The 27,120-nt window shown below is 33.1% G+C and overlaps 3 protein-coding genes across 5 annotated transcripts in view; 1 reads left to right on the top strand and 2 right to left on the bottom strand.

Annotated features, from left to right (window-relative positions):
* Positions 1 to 27,120, bottom strand: part of LOC134847913 (bifunctional arginine demethylase and lysyl-hydroxylase JMJD6-B-like) — a 500,322-nt gene that overhangs the window by 343,856 nt on the left and 129,346 nt on the right. The window lies entirely within an intron of this gene.
* The window catches only part of LOC134847915 (uncharacterized), a 336,559-nt gene that overhangs the window by 232,463 nt on the left and 76,976 nt on the right, over positions 1 to 27,120 (top strand). The window lies entirely within an intron of this gene.
* LOC134848449 (uncharacterized) overlaps positions 1 to 27,120 on the bottom strand; it is a 41,609-nt gene that overhangs the window by 523 nt on the left and 13,966 nt on the right. For all 3 annotated transcript variants that reach the window (XM_063865913.1, XM_063865912.1, XM_063865911.1), the window contains exons 2-3: positions 22,863 to 23,066; positions 629 to 762 (exon numbers count right to left, since the gene is read on the bottom strand). In XM_063865913.1, coding sequence (XP_063721983.1) covers positions 629 to 762; positions 22,863 to 23,036 — 308 coding nt within the window. In that variant the 5' untranslated portion in view covers positions 23,037 to 23,066. The remainder of the gene's footprint in view (positions 1 to 628; positions 763 to 22,862; positions 23,067 to 27,120) is intronic.

Raw genomic sequence — 27,120 nt, 5'->3', positions numbered from 1 at the left:
TTTTTCAAGTAGCCACGTGAATGAGATCTGATTTACATTAATCATGTAGATGAGGACAGGGGCGGATCTAGGATTTTCTCTTGAGGGGGGATTTTCAAAAAAATTTTCGAAAAATTTGTCGACTCTACTTTAGGTTGATCAAATTGATTTTCCGAGTTCTCCAAAAGCGTAAAAGGACTGTTTTGGCCAAATTTTTTGTACTGTAGGCAACACGTTGAAAAAACAGGCCAAAATAGGCGTTTTTAGGCACTTTTTCGAAACTTTTACACAAAAATTGCGCTTTTTCGGCGCGCGCTTCCCCCTCAGAATTATTAAATATTACGAAAAAGGCGCTTTTCGAAAGTTTTAGGGTCCATCAGCCGCAAATGGATATCTCAAAATAGTACATAGGGGACCCTTTGGGTCGGCAGTGGGTCGAATCCCTGAGGGAGGGAACGTTCGCCCCTCCCCTTAAATCTGTCCCTAAATAATAATTTTTGTTCATTAAATTGATTCCAATCCTTGCGTTACCAATGCGGGTGATCTTGCCTGATGATTTATTGAAGGTTAATTCGACTTTCGATAACATGCAGTCGAAAATAAAAACTAAATTTTAAAACAATCTTGGAAAAATTGATCAAAAACTCACATGAGGGAAATTTCGGTTTCTATTCTTTGCGACACGTCCCTTTCACTCTCCTTAATAGGAAGTTCCTGGTATGATTGTCTGACTCCGTAACTGACTACCATTTTGCACGCATGTTGAATTTTCATGTTCGATGTCTAAAGCAAGATTCATATATGCTGAAAATATGCATTAAGAAAATTACTTGAAAGTTAACTTAAACCGATATCTTTTTTTGTTTTTGTTCCAATCATTTAAACAACGGTGAGAAATTTTGTATTCAGGTGTATTTTAGTTTTTTTTTTGTTTTTCATGCATAATCAAGCACAAAAAATTATCATAGAATGGGGCGAGTGATATATTATAATAAAACTCTTTCAGTCGTGATCCGAACATTACGAGGCCAAACTGTGCACTGGATAGGCGCTCAATTTGTGTCTGGATGTTCCTGTACTCTAGAGACAAGTCTTTAAGCATGTTATCATAACGTAAGTGGATTCCGCAATTTTATGCCGATTTTGTTTGCAATCTGCGGATTCCACTTACAGAGGCGGATTCCACGACAGGTTAAATATAATACTAATTACATATGTTGGTAAATATTTGTGGATTCCACAAACTGTTCCCTTTTCCCCAAATTTTGTTGCAGATTCCACAAAATTTGTTGTGGGTTCTACAAAAAGACCTCTTTTTGAAGCGATTTTGAGCAATACAGTGACTTAGCTATTTGTCAGTGAAATCCAAAACAGCAAAAAAGAGCAAACAAAAAATAGACATTTTGCGGATTCCGCAACAGTTCTGTTTTCGACCTGTTTCGGAATCCGTTTATGATTCACACAATGCACAGTTTGGCCTCGTAATGAAAAACATTAATAAACTTTCAAAAAGTTGTCATAGTATCGAGAAAAAAGGTATATAACTTTTGGTTTTTTTTCTCAATTTGAGCAAAATAAGAGAGCAATTAGGATTTTTTAAATAAATTAACAGCTTACAATAGCCTAACTTAAGCCGTGAAAACTTAGTTTTGCGCAAGCAAAATGAATTTTTTGACGTTTTCGAAACCAAAAACTTATTTTAAAAAATTTGAAAATTTGCAACCATTTTTTTGGTTATTTTTTGTTTTTCTAGTCCACTATGGCCAAGATTTAATTTCTTAATTTCTTGTTCAGATCTAAAACAATAAACGACCCTAATGTAAAAAAAAGTTTTGTTGCCTTTTTTTTAAGACTATGGTCGGCACATTCTGGGCTATTTGCACAGTAGCGGGCTCTCCTTGCTAAATTATCACCTTGGTAATAGAAAACCGTAATATTTAAGGGGAAAGCTGCAGGTTGCTGTCAAGTAGAGCAGCAAAGAAAACTCCGACCAGATTTTTTTCAATTTCGTACTACTTTTTTGCGTTGCGAGGAGAATTGAAAAAGCACTTAGAACGTTGGTAAAAGAACCTTAATGGGCTATATTTTTGTTTTAAAAAACGAAAAAAATTCAAACATTTTTTAGCAATTTTTTTGATAAAAAAATTGTAATGCCATGCAAACGCTCGAGAAAACTTCGAAAATTTTTTTTTCAAAAACCGATAACAATTTCAAAGCTTAAAAAATTATCCGCCTGGTATAAATTTTGCTCGCTTGCCTTACTCGTTCGAAAAAAACAACAACAGCGCAAAAATTTCAAACCAGAGAACTTTTGACACAGAAAAAACTGCTTAGAAGTTCTGAAATGTTCCTTTTGTAAAAAAATATTTTGTTTCTACCTATCAATGAATCAATAGTATCCAGTACTCGAATTTTTTTAGTGACATCTAATTTTGCACAGAAATAAATTGTAGAAAAAAACTTGAAACACGCCAGCAGACAAAAAATAATTTCAATCATAATAAAAGCACTTCAAATTACATATTTAAATTATGCATGAAGCCATTCTAGCTTTTATACCTCAAACCTAATAAAAACGAAAAAACTCTGTGCCTAATTTAGCCTAAAATTGTTTATTTTAGCTTACGTTCAGCTATTTTCTTGCAGCTATCTTTGATAATTGATGAAGTAATTTTTTGGCTTGGCTTGATTTTATATCAATGGAAACTTGAATGAAAAAAAATTGAACATTTTCTGTCATGTAGAAAAACTAGATCAATAGACTCAAAATTGAAACGACAATAAGCCTGCCACCTTTTTTTCAGAAATTTGCTGGATTTGTCAATTTTTGTCGGTTTTATTTATTTTCTGAGCTCTGCCGAATCACTATAAAGATCCAGTTTTCACTAAAGTTTTTGCACCACAGGCAATTTTTTGAAACAAAAAAAAACAGGTTAAAAACGTGTTTTCAGGCTCTGATTGGATAATTGACTAGGACCCCAATCAAACTTGTTCATTCTTGTGTTCTTGTGTACAACAACCCCTCCCCCTCCCCCTCCCTAGAAGATCGAAATCCTCCCCTTCTTTCACACTCCCATACCGTCTAAGGTTATCCACCCTTCCACGCCCCCACGACCCATCTAACACATTTACACCCTTTCACCTACCCTACACCCCTCACTTTTATTACCTCCCTAAGCTTACCACCCCACGAATGAGCCCCCCTCTCCTCACACGGGGGGAGGTGGTTAACTCAGGATGGGGGGAGATGAATGAACAGGGGGAAAGGATAAATTTGATGGGTGTGGATGTAGTGATTGGCCTAAAAAGGGCTAAACATAGGGGGGGGGGTGACAAGAAGAGGAGGAGGGACGTAAAATGAATGAGAAAGGTAAAAAATGTCAGCCGTAATGGAACCTGATCTAAACTATATTTTATGATTGGATAAAATAGATTTTTTACCACTGTAAAGTATTTAATATTAACCAATCATGATCCATCTAACTAACAACCCACTTATTTGTAAGTGCTAAAATTACTTGTAATTTCAGCACCAGAGAGATTTGAATTCAACTTAGAAATTAGTTGCCTCTCCAAGAGAACTTCAGCAGCCGCAATAAACCAGTATACCCTAGATCTATTGAGCCTAGCAGAGACTAGTTAAACAACCTGAGACTAGATAATATAAGAGTAAGATTAGACTAAGAAGTTGCACGAATCTATCCGGCCGAAAATAAGATAGCGTGACGAGCAGACGGTGTACCCTATCCGAAATTACTCTATGAGTTAACCACATCGGTCCTAACTCATCTGGTGCGACCATAAGTCTCGAACAAGACCTTAATAGCTTAGAATTAACCCAAAATAGATTAGAATTTAGACAAAACATTTTCAAAATGTTATACGACGATAATTTAATCGAAATGTCTCTACGACTCAATAGATCAGAGCCAATATTCCGAACGATAACAGAACTACCCGGAATCGTAAGAAGACCTCGAACCAGAGACGACATACGACAAAGTAGAAACTTACCATATAGTTATATGATAGTACGGCAAAAGCCAACACAAACGTTTATATTTAGAATTTTATTAGCAATGAATTTAGATTTTCATTTGCAAACATAAAATCTTGAAGTCAATCTTCATAATCATTTCAGGCGCTAAACAAAATTATTTATATACAATAACGATTGATAAAAAGATCTCAGATCGTTTTCCTAAATTCTGCAGTATTATATAAAACATGTTTGGAAAATATTTATTGAAAATCAAAACAAAAATTAGTAGCATGACAATAAATTGTTAGTAATCATAAAATCATCTGTAGTCCCAGCTTCATCACCTAAACATAACAGCAATCATAAGTTCACTAATATCATTAAAAAACAAAATCTTTTTCTTAAATAAATTTAAACCATTTTAAACTTAAATTCACTTAATTTTAAAATCAGATCATCAAGGATTATCCTTGGATCTTAATTAATTTTCTATTTCACTAAATTTAAAACCTGATCATCAAGGCCTATCCTTGGATCAAAAAGAACAATTTTGTTCTCCCCCACCCACTTAGCAAGTGTCTAACGACCTCAAACGTCGATTCACTATCCAACCCTTCCAAAAAACCCAAGACTAATAGATATTTTTCAACAAAACTAACCATTCAAATTAGGATAAACAGTGAAGAACTTCGGCTATTCATCCATCACTTGAACCCTCCTCTTACCAGACCCAGGATAAATCTTAGACTTAGTAAGTTTAAAATAGTATCTAACGAACTACTCGCGTTCTAATTATACCTGAACCTTGTGGATCGATTTACTATTCTCCAACCCTTGAACACAATCACTACCCCTAAGTAAAATTAAGTAAGTTAACACCTTAGCTTATACTAGCCAGGAGAAAGTAAGAAATCATTCTTCGGAATAGATATACTTTTCTCTCCAACCCTGAACAATTAGACCCAGGTTAAGCTAACCAAAAAATCGTAAGGACTAACAGTTTAAGAAAGCAGAAATCATCTAACAACTTTTTGCATCCCTCATCCTAAACCTTATGTCATTCAAAAATCTAGGAAATAAACAAACAATCGTTTTACACAACTGTGAAATCGATAACAAAAAATATGATCTTGTAATCACACCTCATACACAAACAGTTGGATATATTAGAACAAAACGACAAACAATAAAAAGAAAAATAATAAACAAACAAAGACAAATCACACAGAAAAGATTTTCAAAAAATAGAAACGCATTTTCAGAATCAGAAGCCAGCAATTTAGATGAATTTTATAACTTAAAACAATCAATTGATAAAAATTGTCCCACTCACGATCAATTATATTTTTTTTCGACTCAGAAACAACTTCAAATTCATCAAAAAGAGGAAAAAGAAGAATAAAAAAGCAATATTAACACAAACCAGTACACTTGTATAATTGGAATCAACCAATTAGACACATCGATAGTTACATATTAACAGTCATTAAACGAAAAAATGAGCCACAGCCACACTCAAAGTGACGATAGTCCAGATGACGACGATATTTACCCTTTCCTCGTAGATGCACCCGATAATAGAGGACAGCATGACTTTTGCAAGAATTTACTCCTAAATTTGTTTGAACCCGGAATCAGCCCATGCAAAACAAAATTCCCAGATGTAAAAATCAAAAGATAAATTATAGAACATTATCTGAGAGATATATGTAATTTAACACAACAATACGGAATCTACACCATAGAATTCAGTACACCAAATTCGAATCACCGCAAATATGTAATTTAAACAGACGATCTTCAAAATTATTCTTAGAATATATTAAAAGCGTACAATATCATAACTCACAAAGAGCAAATTCCATATTTACTAACGAAGTTTTTGCAATAATATATAGTTATATTTCAATATTAGAAAAAACAGAAATTCCAAATATCTCACCAACTGAGACATCCAAACATACAAAAGTACGACATGAAATCACACTATTTTCAACTTTCCTACATATAATTTAAATAAATTCCACTAAAGACGAAGTTTCACAACATACAAAACATGACTTACAAAAAATTTTGGCATGGTTTACAATAGATTATTTCACACATTATATAGATTTAATTTCACAAGCAAGAAAAAATTTCAGACCTCAAAATTCAAACGAAGATACCGCCATCACAGAACAGTCAGACTACGTTTGGGACCCCGAATGGTCTCATCATGCATTTATAAATATCCCACAATCAATCTCAAGTCAAGCAATAAGTACAATATCTTATCAAAGAGATTATGTAAGAGTAGTACCATTAACCATTGATGCAACACCATTGAACTACAATACATTTTTACCTGATACACGAAATAACAGTTTAAATTCGACCGTCATACACAATGAAAACCTTAATGGAACTAGGAATCTTACACAACAAGATATTCAAACACCATCACACTTCATATATGAAGAAATCGTCCAAACAACAACAACAACTACACAACAAAGTATTTCACCGATACGTCCAAATTATACACCAAAAAATACAAACATTTCACTAGCACAAGTAACCTTACAATCAACCGTTAAACCTTCGGTTGCTCCAAAATATTCGCAAATGGATTATCAAACATATAGACCTATGACAGTACCGTCAAAAACACGAAGAACGTTCACAAGAAACACGTTTGCAGAACACAATTATAATTACGCACATTCATCAAAAACAAACTATTCCCCACGAAAAAAAAATAATAATCGGATAAGAACTCGATATTGGGATAACCCAATGACAACAACCAACTCAGTAAATTTTCAAACTAATTCACATCCTCCATAGGATCGTAGTGAAAATTACCCATTCTTTCGACAAAATAAAAATAAAAAAGCACCTCATCATACGGATTACTTATCCTCTGATGATGATTATTTACAACCAGATATATTTGCACCATATACTCAAGAATATCGCGGACAAGGAGTGCAAAAACCATATACATATCATAGAATTTTTTCTCCACATCCAACAGATACACAAAATCAACAACCAATACAAATGCAAAACCCAACTAATACACAATCTTTTCAACCAATTCAGCCACAAAACCCAATGATCACACACTCGTATCAACCAACTCAAATGCAAAGTGAAATACCACTCCCATATTACCTTCAACAACACGAAATAACAAAACATCAATTTTCAAATTTTTCACAAATGCCAAATGCCGCAGAATCACTACCAATGACAATGAATCCATACCTTATGGGTGGATCATCAATAACATCAAACAAACCATTAATGGTATTCACAGGAGCAGGCCCTGAATATTCTGTAGAAGATTATTTAAATGCAGTAACAGCAAATTTAATTTTAAATATAGGACCTGAACCAATTAATACACCACTACATCAAAATTGGATACATCGACGCACAGCGTTGATACAAACAACCTTAGATGGCGCAGCCCAAAAATGGTTTTCAGTATTACCTATAGAAATAAAATCAAATTTGAAAAGATTTACACAAGAATTTTCAAAAATGTTTGACTCCGAAAGAAATAAACAACACCAAAGAGTTTTATGTAATGAATTTCGCAGATTACCAAATGAAACCATCAAACAATTAGCAGTACGTATCGAAACACTAGTTCGAAAAGCATATTCACTCAATACACATGACTATAAAAACACAAAAACGACAGAAATTTTAATGATGACCTTAACACCTCAATTAAGAAAAATAGCAATAAAAAAGAGAGCATCCCATCCTTCCTCAATTCGAGAGCCCGATCTAGATTTTCGAAAACAAGTAGACAAACTAGAGCAAGCGGAAATCACAATGAAACTTGAAGAAACAGAAAATCTGAAATAACAATATGTTAATCGACTCGAAACAAACACCGCAAATATCAACAACATACAGGAATCAGATACTGACCTCGTTGAAAAAATCACTGAAATACTAAATATTTATGAAAAACACCCGAACATTAAAGGCAAACCATCTTTCAAAAAATGGTGTAATTATTGCCGACGATACGGACATAGTATTTCTGAATGTAGACAAAAACAACAGGATAACCAAAACAAACCTCAAAAATATAAAGAACCAAATAAATCATTCTATCAATACATGAAGAAAGATCAAAATCTACCAAACAAAAATGTATACAGCAACAACAGTTCAGGAAAAATACTTCCGAACAACATCAATTACACGAGAAATCAATCACCATATAACTCAAGTTATAGAGGAAGATCACCAGAACGAAGAAATACACAGAATTCTTCACAAAATCATTATAATCGACCAAATACTCTAAATAACTACTCCAGATCAAAGTCAAATACAACACAATTTGTTTCTAGATCCAATTTTTAATCAAACACAAGAAATAAATACTATCCAAACAATCAATCACGAAACTCATCATATAATAGAAATAGAAAATATTCAAATAATCGAAATACAAGTTATTCGAACAACCGAAATCAGAATTACCCGAACAATCGATCAAGAAATAACTCATATAACAGATCAAACTATCACAGATCAAACGATAATTATCAAAACAGATCACGAAACAATTCACAAAATCGACATTCAAGTTATAATAATCGATATAGAAATTATTCTCAATCACCACATAGAAACAATAACCATTATAATAATTCTAAACACCGCTACAGAAGTAGCACACCCAAACATCAAAGACATATTAATCAAGTACAATCAAATGAAGAAACAACATCAGACCCCCCCGGTATTGACGACACAGGAAATAACGAACTACAATTAAATCAAATAAACTGTGGATCATCAGACACAGAAAGTGATACAGAAAACACTATCTCCATAAATATGATAGCAGTCGAAAACGACTACGAACCTGTTATATATGAACAACCTTTTTCATCACATATATATGAAAATCAATTGGAACTCCTTCACAATTATTATATTGAACCCATCCATACTACACAAATGGCACAAGAAACTAACGAAATTAACACTGTAAATAAACCCAATGAAAATGACAAAACAAAATGCTTGAATACAAATCACATCTACCAAAATGTACAAAAAGAACAACCCAAAAAAAAAATTTGGACAATACCATTTCTTTTAGAAAGTCCAAGAAACAAAGAATTTCAACCACCAGATCTTGAAATTGATTTTTTAATTGATTCAGGAGCAGAATCAAACATAATTAACATTCCCACATGGAATGAAATCAAAACATTACACCCAAAATTAATGCCTCTTGCAACCTCCAGTAAACTAGCAACATCACAAGGATCGACATTAGTAAACTATGGAAAAGTTCAATTATTTTTTCTCCTCACAAGAACAATGGAGCAAAATAAAATTTTAAACAAGCCATTTAAACAAACATTTCATATCACTGATATTAAACACAATATCATTGGAATACCATTTATCTCGAAATATATACCAACAATCAACATCTTGAACAGTAAAATACTAATCAAATATAAGTACACAAAAACAAAAAATACAGCCCTAACATTTTTTCAAAGATTAAATATACAACCACCATTCTTTTCAAAATTTTATCCAATTTATAACCAACAATGGAAACACCTGAAACCACTTTCAGGAAACATATATAATTTTTTAATAAAACAAATTCACCAATATGACAAAAATCAAAATAAACAACAACTCTTTATGTCAGACTTTGAATTCAAACCTATCCATAAGTTTTTCAAAATCACAATTTCATCCATAAAAGTTTTAAAAAATACGAATTCAGACATCATTTCGTTACATGTATACAATAATACACCGTACCAAGTAACATTACCCTTAGGACTTTTAGGATATTGCGAAACCAACGCTACAATATCACCAATGCATGAAAAAGCATACCGCGTAAATAATATACTCCAATTATTAGATATTTGTCAATCCACAATTCTTAACGAAGAACTATCCATAAAAAATATAATAAGTAATGAAAAAAGAAATACAGATTATTTCACAAAAACCCCATATTTCAAACCTACATTCAACATAAATAACTATACAGAGGATCAACAGATATTTTTAACAATGTTTAACTTCCAACATGCACAAATAACACAAGACGAATTTGATAAGTTAGCCAAACAGCTAATAAAATATTCATCAAGATATGCAACATCCAAATTTGATGTTGGCAAAATCAGTTCATCACTACATCTCCCGTTAAAACCTGACACAGTTTTCAAAAAACAAAGAGCAAGTAAAGTACCAATTCATTTACACGATAAAGTGAACAGATTACTCGATATTTTAGAGCAATACAAAATTATCTCACTGGTAAACAAAGAAGAACAACCAAAAGGTAACACATTTATTAACCCTGTTATCATCTTAGCAAAAGGAGAATCATTAAAATTAGTTTTAGACGCTAGATATCTTAATTCACTAATAGACGAATCAAAATGCAATTGGCCTATTGAACCAATACAAGTTATTTTAACAAAAATAAACGGAAAATACTTTACAACCGCAGATATGAATAGTGCATACAATCAAATGCCACTAGATGAACAATCACGACGTTTAACACAATTTGTTATTGGAAATCAACAATATGAATTCAACCGCCTATTCTATGGAATATCCATAGGACCAGCAGCATTTTCAGCTTTTATGAGCAAAATTTTTAGACCACTAATACTCAAGAAAAACGCAATCACCTATTTAGACGATGTTTTTATGCAATCACAGACAAAAGAAGAAATGTTTACAGTTTTAGAACACTATCACAAAATACTTCAGAACGAAAATCTGAAGGCCGCCCCCAATAAGTCACACTTCTTTTTAACACGAGTTAAATTCTTAGGACATAATATTAAAAGAAAGACAATAACTCCATGAAAATCACGCATTGATGCTATTCAAGAACTTCAACCATCAACAAACAAAAATAAAATCCAAGAATTCCTTGGAATGTTGAATTTTTTAAGCAAATACGTTTATAAAATGCAATTATAAGTAAGACCATTCTATAATATCCTCAGACAACAAAATAATTTTGAATGGAATACAGAACATCAAACACGATTTGAAGAAATTAAAAAACTTCTAACTGAACAAATTTCAAATACAATTCCAGGTCCAAATCAACCATTGCAATGTGCGATGCTTCAAATTTTGGCATCGGCGCAGCATTATTACAATCACACAATGGTACAAATAAAATGAACCTTATATCAGCAAATTCTCGATTATTCACTCAAGCAGAGCTACGACTCTCAACTTTAATGAGAGAATGTACAGCTATAATTTATACACTTACAGAATATGAATTTCTGATACTTGGATCAAACCATCCAACAGTTCTATTCACAGATCACAAACCAATCATTTTTCTTTTTACACAAAAGTCAAACCCAAATCACCGAGTTTATAGATTTCAATTAATTCTAATGAAATTTCCAAACTTACATATAGTTTGGACAGCAGGAAAAAATCTTGCATTACCAGATACATTAAGTCGAAATACACCACCTGAATTACTTACACGAAAAACTACAGTTGAAATACCCAAGAATATAAAATTTTACCTTGCAGAAAACGAAACATCACCCCGACTAGAATGCAAACATGCAGTAAAAACTGACATTGAACAATCACAGATAAATAACCTACAACACTTCCCACTTTACTTAGATTGCCAAAATAACCACTACGAAGTTGATCTACTTGGAACATCAACTTTCAAACCAATTCCATACTCACAATGGGTAAAAAATAACACCCAATAAAAAAGAGTAAAACAACACTCGCATAAAAAAGACCTTTTTCCGTTAAGTGAAAAAGAAAATCTAACTGATAAAATAAATTTATCAGGACCACAAACAAATGATTCAAAATACACAATAAATCAAGTTTTTGACCTCCATGACCCACTTGACACAATTCCTTTATCTAAATTAGAAATTGAAAACATTTTTCTCCCCCCAACAGATAAAATTGATAAAATTACAATTAATACCTTGAAACAATATTAAAATCTTGACCCAGTAATTAGACAACTAAAATCATGGCACAAATATAAAACTAAACCCGTAAAGGCAGATACCACAATTTTAGGAAATAAAACACTCCTCCGATATTTTCGAAAATTTAATAATACAACAATTAATGAAAACACAGACCTTCTAGAATACCAATTAAATGAATCTACAGTTCCCTGTCTCCCTTTAAGTATGATTCTCATAGCTTTTAACATTTCACATTCACAAAACATTAAAGGACACTCTGGATCAGAGAAAACATATTCAAATTTTATACAAAATTTCTACTTCCCAAATGCATCAATTTGGATAAAAGTACTATGCAATGATTGTATAGTATGTCAGCTAAATAAACCTTATCCAAATCAAAAACAAATAGCACAAAAACAAGATTTTAAACGACAAAGTTTATACTTTAACCATCGTATTTCATTTGATACAAAAGGACCAATTTCACCATCATCTGAAGGAAACTCCTACATTATGGTAATTCTTGACGCATTTACACATTATGTAGCACTTAACCCAGTACCACATTGTAACGCTTCTTACGCTTACACAACACTTTATGAACACTGGATAGCCAAGTTCGAAGTACCCGAAATTTTAGTTAAAGACAACGGTACAGAATTCATAAAATTGAAATCATCACACTATGTCATTTATATAACATCAAACACAAACCACGTACATCTCATGCACCTTGGACAAACGGCTTAGTCGAAGGTATGAACCGTTCACTACAAGAATATCTTAGATGTATCATCAATGGAAATGATACAAGATACACCGAATGGTCAGCAGATGTAAAATTATTTCCCTTAGCATATAATTCACAAATTACGACAACTCTAGGAATGTCACCATATGAAATGGTTTTTAATCAAAAGCCACGCAAACCAATTATGTTTACAGCAAACTCTCATAAAAATGCACAAAGTCATTGTCAACCGAATAAAGACTCAATTTGTTATAACCTACCTTTACACACACATGATGAAGATCATTTTCATTACCCACAAATTCTTAAATTAGTCTCCGGTAGACACACCGAACGGATTTTAAATAGAGATAAAAAACACAATGAAATTTACCAAAAAGTAACAAAAAAGTTGTTACAAAGGCAAAACATTAATGAACAAATAAATTCACGCTTTACACCAGCCTCCGATTTAAAAATTGGACCATTTGTTTTAATACCTAATTTTAACACTCAAGAAGGAATTTGTAAAAAAATTACAACCCCTTCGTAAAGGACCATACCAAATAATTGCCAAACCCAGTGACGTAACATATAAAATCACCGACTCAGACCAAAAAGAATTTGTTCAACATCGAAACAATCTATTAACTTATTACCCAAAAGTATACGCACTACGCGAACTAACTCAGTTATATTCTTTCACTGGTTTAAAAGTTATTCAAAATAACCCACATACGGAAAATGAAATAAAAGAACAACATGACATTCACCTCGAAAACCAAAATAAAAAATCAACTACAACGAAAAACAATACAAAAAAGCTAGATCAAAATATACCTCAAAAAGAAAGAAAAAATAGAAAAATGACAGAAAAAATTATACCCCAAGAACAAGTCGACAAATCAGAACATAGAGAGTCATCACGGCTTAGAAATCAACCATGCAAAAACTACAAGATATTCATCCCACAATCTAAAATATTAAAGAAAGTTGAGTTTCAAAAACAGCTTTAATTTTAAAATTAATAATCTTTGCACCTCTGAAACATTTTGAACTTTCATTTTTCAAAATAACATGCTGACAAACACGCAGCGATTCTAGTTCAAAATTAACCAATAGGATTCATTCAATCCGTCACCTTCTATAACTCTAACACAAACCAATTAGACGAAAGATATTAAACTCCAGGCATATCTATAACTATAACTTTACGACCTCCAGGTCAAAAATAAGCAAACCATTCCAATTTGACAACTAAAACAAATATCACCATAATATCACAACCCTCCCTTATCTAATAACCCAAAGATCAACAATATTTCCCCAACTCAGACCTCAAATACCCCCCAAACAAAAATGATAAATTAGCCTAAGGTAAAGGAACGACCATATTAAATTAGCCTAATGTATAAAAATCTCAAAAATACCCCAGATCACTTGACAAATAAAAATAAAGTAAAAGAAGACCTCCCGAACACCATAAATTCGCCCCCAACAATTTTTCACAAAACTCAACCCACTTGTCAAAAAACCAATAAATAATTCGACCACACTTGAAAATTGCCCCAAACAACAAAAAATATTCGATCAAGAAGCCATTTCTTAAATGCTCTTCTCTCGATCAGTCAACGTAATTCTCAACATTTTCATAAATTTTTTAACAATATTTAAACTTTGATTCATATTTCTTTTTGATACCTTTGAAGCTTTTGTAATAATCTTAATCATTTTTTGCAAAATTTTTTAAATTTTCTATTCCATATTTGAACTATACCTCCAACTTTCAAAAGCCATTGACCATATTCACAGGTACGAGATACAAAACTTATCTAAAGGATACGAACCATTTTTAGTAGAACTGATATTTTTTTACTATTTGTAATTTTTATAACTTTTTTATCATCCCTCATCTTGACCATATGCAAATGTATAAAGAAGGCAGTCATAACATTCGCCTTAGCAACAATTCTTCAAATTCTTTTTCTAGAAGAATAATACAATAAACATAAATTTTTTCACTAAAAAATATCAATAAAAAACCCTCAAAAATTGCTAACCAACAATCACACAGTCAGTCTTTACCGACATCATCCCAAGATAACCCAACACCACCTACAACTACCCAAAACCCCCATACATCTACACGAATTTCTTTCCAAGATAACCCATATACCTTTGAAGAACGACACGCTCGCTTATCTGAACCACTAGAACCAGTTCAACGACCAGCACCTCTAAGTGAACCAACATATAACTTGTACCCAACACTACCACAAGAATTAAGTAGAAATCTTAGTCAAAATCAAAATACAGTTGAAATAAATAGACAAATTATACATCCTCGACGAAACAGAAATTTTCAAACCCGCCGAGTTCATTTTGATATACCCCAATCCCCATCACAAAGTACTCCGGAAAACCCAATTGGTATATTACCAGAAACCCCTACGCTTCTTTCACAACCTAGCACCTCAAGTCTACCCTCAGATTACTTAGGTTCAACACCAACATCTGAACAAATACGTGAAAATCCCTTTAACCCTCCAAACCAAACATCACGACTACCATATTGGACAACACAATCATTCACACAAGGTGAACCCAATTTAATAAATGATCCACTAGATATTTCTACCGATACAACAACATCATCATCACTACCAGAAACATTATCACTACCATCAACACCATCAATAAGCCAAATTTCACCGACACCTTTTCCTTTTAATTTTCCAAATAACCTCGACGCTAGATACCGAGAACAATCATCAACAAATATCCCTCTAAGATTAGACTGGAATACATTCACAGCACCTCCACCATTATTTGGACAGCACCCAGAAAGTAACCGACTACACAACTGGGCACTTAATAGATTACAATATAGACAAGATATCCACGAAGACATTCGTGATCATAACATCCAAATACTCCAACAAAATAGTCTACAATTAAAATTTGAAATCACGGTTAAACTAAACAACATTGCTCAACATCCTTACTCATTAAACCCACCAAATATAACAGCTCAATTACTACCACCACCATTTATAACAACTGAAGTAATATATAAATACGACAGATATACCAAAAAGACAATTGGTTACATCACATTTTATAACCCATACGCAGGATTATCATACACATGTATATTCTAAAAATATTAATTTTTCTCCAACTCTTTTTTCTAGTAATTTCCGATCAGAACATAAATCCTTCTCCCCGCACAGGACCCCAAGACTTATTAGTAACACATTACGATTGTGAAGAAAATGAACAAAAAACACTACACAAATATGCAATAAATCAAGTATCACAATGCGAAACAGAACCACAAGCTATAGAAACTACAAATGTAATAGCGACACTCTATTCAAAAGCCCGAGCAACAACAGTTATAGGATATAAATTCACAGCAACATTTTCCGAAAAGAAAGTACATTGTTCACAAGTCTCAAATGGAAATAAAAACCGACTTGACCACGAATCATTCTACCAGAGTACGAGAGTATCGAACGACTTTTACATCTCAATCCCGAAGATTGTAAAAACGAGTTACTCAGACTAAATATCACAAGAAATAAAAACAAAGATAGAAAGTTAGTATATTTCCAAGTTTTTGCAGATTCTGTACATCAAGCAGAACTTGAAAGATATCAAGGACATATAAAATTAGATGAAAAATACCCATACAACGGCGCACACGGAAGATTAACTTATGACATACACGATAAACACTGGATACCACACATTGGTATAAATAACCCATCAAACTGCAAAGCAGACACAAAAAATAAAGGATATCAAGAAATAATGTTTTTCGATTGGAAAATACAACTCGAAAAAATACAACTCACACGAGATTTATCTGACAACACAATGATCTATCAAGGAATTAGATTACCTTGTAAAAACGATCAAGGTTATTGTGACCCTACAACACGAACACAAGCAACAATTGTTTGGTTTCCCGAAGATACATGTACAACATTTCAAGTAGCAAAAATACACGCCCGAATGATAAAATTTCACGAAAAATATTTTATACAATCAATTCCATATGAACAAGTAAATCCATCACGAAAACAAAGTACTGATTTTAGAAACATTCACAATATAGAAAATAAATTGACACGTTTTCAAATATATCAAGAAACAGAACTTGCATGCAAATACAGAAACCCACTTCACAAAACACAATATTCTGAAATATTAGTTGAATACGAAAAAGGTTTCGACATGACCACTGGAAAAATAAAAACTGACCCTTATGCCACAAGTCATCCTCTAAACGAAGGAACATCATATATACCAGTTAATTTTCAAAAAAGTAATGGTCAACCTGGTGGACATCTAAAGCCCCATGACACTAAAAGCACACGTTTACAAGAACTATCACTAATGAATAATTCTTATTTTGGTAATATCCACTATGATATTCACTTAGATAGGAATTAGACTACACAATTAGCCGAATTTTTCAGGAAATGTCACTCTCTGAATTAGAAACACTTCGCCAACTATGCGAATTAGAACGGACACAAATCTTACAATCACTTGAACTAGCAGTATTAAAAATACCCTACGCAGGATATTTACTATCAGGAAATAGATCAAATTTTTTAGAAGACTATTTTACGAAGACTATTTTATGGTTTTATACCTGTACCAAAAAAGTATCACCACTATATGTTTTTGAAGATAAACGATGTTATAAAAGAATCCCTATCTTTTATAAAAAAAAAGTACATTTCGTTGACACACTTTCAAGACGAACCTATTTCTGGGATACCGCAGTCCCATGTGGATCAGAAAATAGCCACAATGTAGTACAACTGAACCCTGATGATGATAAATATTACCTTCTTACCCCATACCCCACATTAATGCAATCACTCAAAAAATTTTCACCAGAAAGCATTAGAGCTATTGCTCGAAACCCAAATATCGACTTACAATCAATTGGAATATATTCAAAATCCGATATCCAACATCACATTAGAACACAACAATTCCAAGAATTATTAACACAAATGGACACTATACAAAGACAATCAATTGACCAAAACTTACGCAAACTTGCCGAAACCGCAGGATTTGCAGATATATATACACAAGATTTTAGCGGATATTTTAAAGACATTAAAGACTATATATATCTAAACGGTGAAAAATACCGACCACAAGATATCTCACCTATAAATATTTTTAGCTTTGTTACACTAAACAATGAAATTCTTGATTTTTTAGGATGGCCCTATTACATCTTAGAAAAAATGACTATTTTATACGCAATGTTTAACTTTATAGGATTTCTTTTTTCACTTTTAAAAGGAATATATAATACATGCGCTATACACACACAAGTAAATAGACAAGCAAGTGTAGCACGCATACTATTTGCAGGATTTTTTGGAATTTTTTCATCATCAATAAACAAAATTCTTTTAGACGCACAAATAAAAGAATACAATTCAAAAATAGCGACAAGACAGAACACGTACGACGAAGAACATAATAATATAGAGGTAACGCCTACAGCACCACAGTTACCACCCCTACCACATAACCATCCATTATCTCTAGTCCCACGAAATTTTCGAAATTTAGCAATAACACATAATCCAAATTTTAGACCAAACATATCGCAAAGTCCCATACAACATATAATGACACATCATTCACAAGATGAAAATACATATAAACAAATTATCGAACAACCCCATACCACCGCTTTTCAGTCTCTAAATAATAATTTTTTTAGCCCACAATGAGCCGACAACTTGGATCCCTACACTGCTCAAATTCCCATCCAACCAACCTCAACACTCCAATTACAATAATTCCACTTTTTGCTTTCCCGCCACCCGATTTCCCAACTAGTAATATAACATCAGGCATGAATTCAGACACTAATTCAAATATTTCAGTTTTATACTCCATTTCACAAATCAATAACCCTAATATTGAAACCCCTGATGCATTTGCAGACTCTGAACCATCTCCATCCAATAATTTTCAAACCAACCCCTCAATTTTTTCAAAACCTCCTTTTCAACCAATCCCACCAAATAACCCACTCCCATCCATTTCTACACCCTCTTATGCTTCACAAGTCACCCCCAACCTACTCTTCATTTCATTCAGACCGATCATCCAATTCTCCAGATATTCCCCAAATCTCCCAAGAACTAGATAATTTTATCACCCTACAACAACAACCATTACAACTTAACACCCCCACTATGAATCAGATTTCTTCCACAATAGAATCCTCAAACCCACCTACCCCTACACCCTCTTCAGCTTATTCTGCATCATTAGCACAATCATCCACTTCCACCGAATCATCAAATATCACTAAGAGAGCTTATCGCACTTTTAAAAGAAAATTCACAAACCATCCATTCCCAACCAAACCAGGAACAGCCGTGAATATATTAATCATCCACATCACACTAACACGAAAGATTTTCTAGCAATCACCTTACCTTCTTTTCCACAATATACCTTAAACACCCCTCATGACACTAACGACACACGTAGTTTTGTAGATGAACATGTTTTAATGCCTACACTTCATTGGACACCATATTATCATTTTACTAATCCCCTTTGCCTACCATTATCTAATACTCATAACGATATAGAAAGAAATCAAGATATGCTATATCGACTCACCACACCACTAACACATAGACAATTTACTTATATAGGATATAAAAAATCACTAAAAACATTCACTGCACCCCGCGCTAACGAATTTACGCTAGAATATTACGATCATAACATCATCCGAACTAACCAAGACCAATTTTTAAATGATGATCGCTTCGCTAACCCACAACTAACAGAAAAATTCTTCATCAAAACACCATATGTATTTACACTCAATATATTTGATCGAAAATTTGATCACATCATTTCTGAAGCACTAACCGACATGCAAGCTTACGAAAGTTTTAAAGAAAAATTTCAATTATTTTCACTAACCTTCGACTTCCTTGCACCACATGAACGCGATTTGCACTGCTCAAACGACATTATGTAACGCACTAAACAAACCCACACATATACATATTATCGCTTCATACAAAATCATTTTGATCTACACACTCCATCAAGACAACCACACCACCGTTTTCAGTTTCTTAACTCTAAATACACTTCACCATTTTTTCTAACCTGGATACTAACCTTCACGGTATCCTCCGCAATTATGATCCCATAACCCAAATTTATATATTTTGTCCCATCACGAAGACCTTTAACGCAGAAGAATCCAGACCCTTCCTTATCCCACATGAATTTATCCAACCTATAGAAATCCCAATATTAGAAATCATCCACAACACTAAATACAATCACAAATTATATAATCTCATTCAAAACACACCTTATGAGTTTGCAGTTGGCACTGAAGAACTAAAAACTATTAAAGCACTTCAATTGCTTTGGCCACAGCTTCAAACTAAAAACATCATTCGCATACTAGCAAAATTACTAACAAACTCCGACATAATACACGACATCTCCCCCCACGATTTTTTCCCCGACGACTAACAAGTAAGTATAATTTACATATATATTTCACTAATAAATTTAAAATAAATACTAACCATTCTTTACTCATGTTTCATTTAAATCTTTAGCCTTCATACCAGGATCATCTGAAGAAACAAAAAAGCAAAATAAAAAATAAACTTGTTAGATTCTTCACTTCACTAATATTTTCCACAAGATAAACTGATCAAATTTATACCAAATGTAGTAAATTGACTTATAAATTGTTTCCCCAAAAGCAGTAAATTTCAAAAAAAATGAAAATTTGTAATTTAATTTTTCCCAAAAACTAGCAGTAAAATTAAAATTCTATGTAGTAAATTAATAAAACGAAAATGCAGTACTAACCTTTTGATATTTTCATTCACTCGCACAAGAATTCTATCCAAACTCGCACAGCTCGCCCACGAAGAATTGTTTAAATAATGAAATTCAGTTTCAAGTTTTCACACTCAATAACTCTAACACACGATAACAAGTTTCAAACTTTCCTTTAACCCGGTTGGAAAGGAATTATATACTAAGCAAAACTAACCAACGCAGCTTACTAAACACCACAAATCATAGAATAACAGCATGACTAAGAAAAGAAAACCAACGGTACCCAAACCGGATTAACCCAGTTTAAAACTGGATAATTTGATCTTTTGAAGACTATTATAAAGTCTAAGAAAGAAATAATAAAACACAAAAAAGTCGAAAGACAAACCCATACCAAAAACAATTTGATTTTTGAAAAAAGGACACAACCAACGAAACATAAGAAAAACCACCACAAACCCGACATAAAACGTTATCACATAACAGGACCTCTCACAGAAACCGCACGAAATCATACTCCCACTCCTGGCCTAACCCACCAGAGAGGACGTCCTGAGCATGCTCTATAGCCGGCCTAACCCACCGCGCTACATACACGCTTTGTGACCACACTTCTATTTTTAATAAGAGGTACTCAAGGGTGAGTAACTCTTCAAAATAACCGAACTAAAACAAAATGCTTTTATGAAAACAACTAACTAAAATAATAATTAAAAAACTGAACGAATAAAAATTATACCTTGCAGTATATAGATCAGAATACAACAACAAAGACGAACATCCAAAGACAAAATGACCCCACTAAACTCGAAAAAGAATGGCCAACCACAACCAATATGACGTCCACAATCACAACTCAAAGGATTTAGAGTACGACTTGACTTCGCTGAAAAGGACTTCATTGAACTAGACCAATGACCACCTCGATGTTCAAGTATACGTACAGATCCGAGTAACAAGGCATCCCCTCCACGCACAATCTCCACGCCATTCCCAGACGACGTCGAACACAAAAGAAGTTCTCTACATAAAACAGAAAAACCCGTCATAGCAAACCATTCTGAAATCAGATTGATTTCGTTGGGAAACACAATCGTTGTCACGAAAAAACACAACGATTGATATCCATCATTCCAGCGTCCTGGAACTTCTCTAACAAGAGAAACCGGATAAGAATATGATGTTCGCCAAATACCAACGTCCATCATCCATCCTTTGAATTGCAGAAAGACAATTCTAAAAAACTCTGTAAAACCCGGATGGGTGGAACCTGATCTAAACTATATTTTATGATTGGATAAATTAGATATTTTACCACTGTAAAGTATTTAATATTAACCAATCATGATCCATCTAACTAACAACCCACTTATTTGTAAGTGCTGAAATTACTTGTAATTTCAGCACCAGAGAGATTTGAATTTAACTTAGAAATTAGTTGCCTCTCCAAGAGAACTTCAGCAGCCGCAATAAACCAGTATTAGCAGAGACTAGTTAAAGAACCTGAGACTAGATAATATAAGAGTAAGATTAGGATCGGTATTAGACTAAGAAGTTGCACGAATCTATCCGGCCGAAAATAAGATAGCGTGACGAGCAGACGGTGTACCCTATCCGAAATTACTCTATGAGTTAACCACATCGGTCCTAACTCGGTAACTTGGGAAACTAAACAAAAATTATACGAAAAGTAGGTTAAGGGAAAAATTGAAAACAAGATAAAATTTTTCTCAATCAAAGAAAGGATTTTCGTTTTTTTCTTCTAAATAAACGTAAATTAAGTCAAAAGTAACTGTAATTTTTACAAACATTGCACTATGTTTGAAAAATTCAGATAAATTTTAGAAAGAAAATTTGATAATCCATTACAGTCGATTACAATTGATGAAAATGGTTTTTATGATGCGGCGTAAAAATTTTTAATCATTTTTTGAATTATAGTCAATTATTTTTGATTTTTGTTGAGACTGAAGACTTATTATAATCGATTATGATTCATAAAACTCCAGTGCGGGTCTTCTTTTTTTCGGCCGTTTACTTAATTTAATAGCTTCTCCAACTTCAGAAGCTCAACTGCGCTGCTCAAATTCGAGTGCATTGGCTACAAACGTTCTCTCTGAAATTCATTTGCGATTTAGCACAAAAATATGTCATAGTTTAATATAAGTAAAGATGTTTTTTTTTCCATTTTTTTTTCTGTAATCGTAAAAAATTTAACTTGAACTCGTTTTTATCGCTTTTCGTACTGGAAAGCTAAAAAAAATTTTAAAGAAAGCAAAAAAAATCTTACTGTTGCTCTCCGCTGCAGTTGCTTGTTCTTAGTAGATCCATATATTTCAGTGGTGAGGTCATTCGAAATGCGAGACAGCTTAACACCCAGTGTCCTCAGAGTTTCGGAGCTGTTTATTATATTTGTCTCTTTTTCCGATTTTCGATTCCGCACGTTTGACAGGGTTTCAATCATTTCTTTTGTAACTTTATTCAAAGTTTCGAGCTGAAAAGAATAAAACAAAAGTTTATTTACTTTAAGCAAAATTTTCTCTAACTAACTTTTTTTCCTATAACTTCCCAGTCTCTAATTAGCTTCATGGTTTTTATGATGTAACGAGTGGTTTTTAAAAGTTATACAAAACTGCTCGCATCAAAGCGAAGCACTGAATGTTCCGACTGCCTTTTAAAGTTTATGGAGCAGCAGTAGAAACATAAAGAAATTAAATGAAATAAAATAAAATGAATTTTTTTTTCTAAAATTTGAAGTTTTTTATGAAAATCATCCCCCCACACGCCATATAAAAATTTCGTTCCTTGTAACAAATCAATTATGGCAAATAACCTCCTTCAACTAATTTTGAAAGATTTATTAGACAGATTCAATCTCCGCTCATGCATTAATAGCGCGAATTATATCGCGCGTTAATTGTCCCAAATTGGTCAAAATGGCCAAAATGGCAAATTTTAAACTCTCATAACTTTACGAAAATATCTTTTCTATATTAAGCTCAGGACAGCAATACTTTTTGAATGATATAAAAAAAATCCGTCAAAAATGGCTAGTTAAAAGTCGAAATTTGTCTGAAGAAAAAAAACCCACCCCGAGCACAAATATTCCGTTACTTTCGTATCGAAAGCCGTAACAACAAGACTGCAAGACTGCTGGTATCAGGGCGAAGCCCTGAATGTTCCGACTGCCTTTTAAGGTTTATGGAGCAGTAATAACATTTAAAAAATTAAATGAAACAAAATAAAATGAAAATTTTTTTTTCTCTAAAATTTGAAATTTTTTATTAAAATCATCGCCCCACACGCCATATAAAGTACAAAAGGATAGAATTCGTTCCCTGTAACAAATCACTTATGGCAAATAAGCTTCGTTCAACCAATTTGGAACGATTTATAAGACGGATTAAATCTCCGCTTACGCGTTAATAGCGCGAATTATATCGCGCGTTAATTGTCCCAAATTGGTCAAAATGGCTAAAATGGAAATCTTGAAACCTTCATAATTTTACCAAAAATGATCACAGGTGAAATATCTTTTCAAATTTAAGCTCAGGACAAAAATACCTTTTGAATGATATAAAAAATTCCGTCAAAAATGGCTAGTTAAAAGTCGAAATTTGTCTGAAGAAAAAAAACCCACCCCGAGCACAAATATTCCGTTACTTTCGTATCGAAAGCCGTAACAACAAGACTGCAAGACTGCTGGTATCAGGGCGAAGCCCTGAATGTTCCGACTGCCTTTTAAGGTTTATGGAGCAGTAATAACATTTAAAAAATTAAATGAAACAAAATAAAATGAAAATTTTTTTTTCTCTAAAATTTGAAATTTTTTATTAAAATCATCGCCCCACACGCCATATAAAGTACAAAAGGATAGAATTCGTTCCCTGTAACAAATCACTTATGGCAAATAAGCTTCGTTCAACCAATTTGGAACGATTTATAAGACGGATTAAATCTCCGCTTACGCGTTAATAGCGCGAATTATATCGCGCGTTAATTGTCCCAAATTGGTCAAAATGGCTAAAATAGCAAATTTTAAACCTTCATAACCTTACAAAAAATGATCACAGCTGAAATATCTTTTCAAATTTAAGCTCAAGACAACAACACCTTAAAAAATTCCGTCAAAAATGGTTAGTTAAAAGTCGAAATTTGTCTGAAGAAAAAACCCACCCCGAGCACAAATTTTCCGTTACTTTCGTATCGAAAGTCGGAACAATAAGGCAATCAAATATGCTTACAGGTCCAGTGGCTTCCTTAGTTCGCATGCCAATCGGAATAATAATTGATCAAAGCTAGCTCAAACATACGGTTTACTACATGTATTTATCTGAAATTTGCGCTACGCTAAATTTTCTGAACATTCTATGAACAACAAGTTTAAAATTTTGTATAGGGTACAATGTTTATTGTAAATTTTCGAGACAAATTTTAAGCATAAAAACCCAAAAACTTTTGAGACTTGATTTAATCTTAGGACTGAATAAACTTTCATTTACACATTTGTCTAAAAATTGACTCAGCGATTTTCTTGACCGTGAAAACTTTTATGGTAGCTTTATATTTAGTCAAGGAGTCTAAACGAGGCTAATTAAGCTATAATAGCTCATTTGAGGTCGAGAGCCATTTTTAGGCTTTGATCGTAAAACACAGAGTTAAAAATCGAATAAACCAACATCAATCTATCATCTGAGTCATTTAGGATCTCAAGGTCACTAAAATTGCCACCAGCATTATGCTTATTTTGAAAAACGTTTTTTCCCCCATTTTTGTTCAATGTTTTGAGACCTATTTTATTTTAGATCGTACTGGAATTTTTTTCGCAAGGAACGGTTCAAAAGACGTACACGGAAGGAGCGGTCTTAGAAGTGTATACCAGAAAATTGAGCAAAACTTAGAGAAAGCATAACAGCTAATGAGAATCTTGCGGAGAGATCGAAAAGTTATTTTGTCAGAAATATTTGCCGGAACAGTTCTTTTTTTTTGGTTATTTCAATCATCGCCGCAAAATGACTCATGATTTTAGAGCCGTTTTTCGACGACGGGTCAAGTATTTCTTTCAAAATTTTTGTCTGTCGTTTTTTCGCGGCATAAACAGTAAGTCAAGCTCATCATCTTCACAAATAAATAAGTCTTCCATAGGCTTCATGAACTCAAATTCCTTGAGTTTTTTTTCCATCGTTTCCAGAACAAGAACACATCTGCAACTAGTTATGACATACAGGCTGTTTTAACTTGCCATAACTAGATTTTTCCAATTTTGACCCGTCCAACCTGTCCAAAGCTTTCCTATGCAATTAGTTTCATCAAGCATGTGTAAACACTTCAATCCTACCTATAATTTGTTGCAGAGAAAAGGTACAATCAAGAACAAGAAATTCGTTCACTTGTTTGTTGAAATCATAAAGTGGTAGTTTAGGAAAAAAAATAATACGTGAACAGGTGTTTAACATTTACAATAGTAAGATGACCTTTTTTTGCTTGAAGACAGTCTGTAGCGTTTCAAAGACGGCAAATTTGAATACAAATTTACCACCATTTACAGAAAAAATTCTCGAATGATTTATGATGTTTGTCTTATCATTCAGTTCAAAATTTTAGTCGTTGCAATGACTGGGTTGTCCAAGCAAATTTTTCAATAAAACAAGCCGACGAAAGCTTCAAATTTTTCCAAGAAAACTTTATTGTTAAATTTATTTTTCACACGAATCGATTTGACAGTATTTCCACTCTTTGAGTTCGACCAATTTTCGAGTTTGAGTTTGAGTTTAATTTTATGTTTCGAGGCTGAATTTGACTGCATTTTTCGACTTTGTGTCCTTCTATAATTTTCGACTACCTCAACTCCAAGTTTCAGCTCTGTAATTGACAGTATGTTTCGACTTTACGTTCGACTTTAAGTTTAGTCCGACTCGAGTTGATGATCCTACTTTAAGCTCAACTAGAGGGCCTGTTATTTGAAGATGTCGAACTGGTTGAGCTTATGGCTTAACTATCTACACTTTCAAAATATCAAAAAAAATTCGTGATTTTGTTTCTTGAATAAGCTGCTTTAAAAATATCTTTTGAGAACCAATTAAAACCAATTCAAAGTGTTTTTTTTTCAAAAAGATTGCCTGAAACATCTCCTTTTTTGCGATCGAAGTAAACTACTGGGCAAAATAAGCGCCAATTTAAATTGTTTGTTTTTACACTCTACAATGCCTAACTTGACGGACATTTTTGGACAACGCTTTCGCAGAATTTTATCAAACTTTTACATCGAGCGACATTAAATGAGCTAAACTACCCTCTCTGAAAGTACCAGTTTTTTTGGGTCTGAAAATACAAATTTTCACTATTTTCGTTCAAAAATTTCATCTTGCATTCAAAGAGAAAATGTTCATGCATTTAAAAACTTCTTATACACTTGGTAAAAACTGGAGATGTTAGACTCGGAATGAAAATTAAAGTGCCTCAAATCAACAGTTGAGAATTTCAGAGAGGGTAGTTCAGATCAATTGCAGTTGGAGTAAGAACGTCCGTTGTGTTTAAATTGTTCATTA

This window comes from Symsagittifera roscoffensis, chromosome 6 (genome assembly GCF_963678635.1).
Source record: "Symsagittifera roscoffensis chromosome 6, txSymRosc1.1, whole genome shotgun sequence".
Taxonomy (NCBI): Eukaryota; Metazoa; Xenacoelomorpha; order Acoela; family Convolutidae; genus Symsagittifera; species Symsagittifera roscoffensis.
The sequence above is the reverse complement of the archived record's forward strand: the minus strand, read 5'-3'. Positions and strand labels throughout refer to the sequence as shown.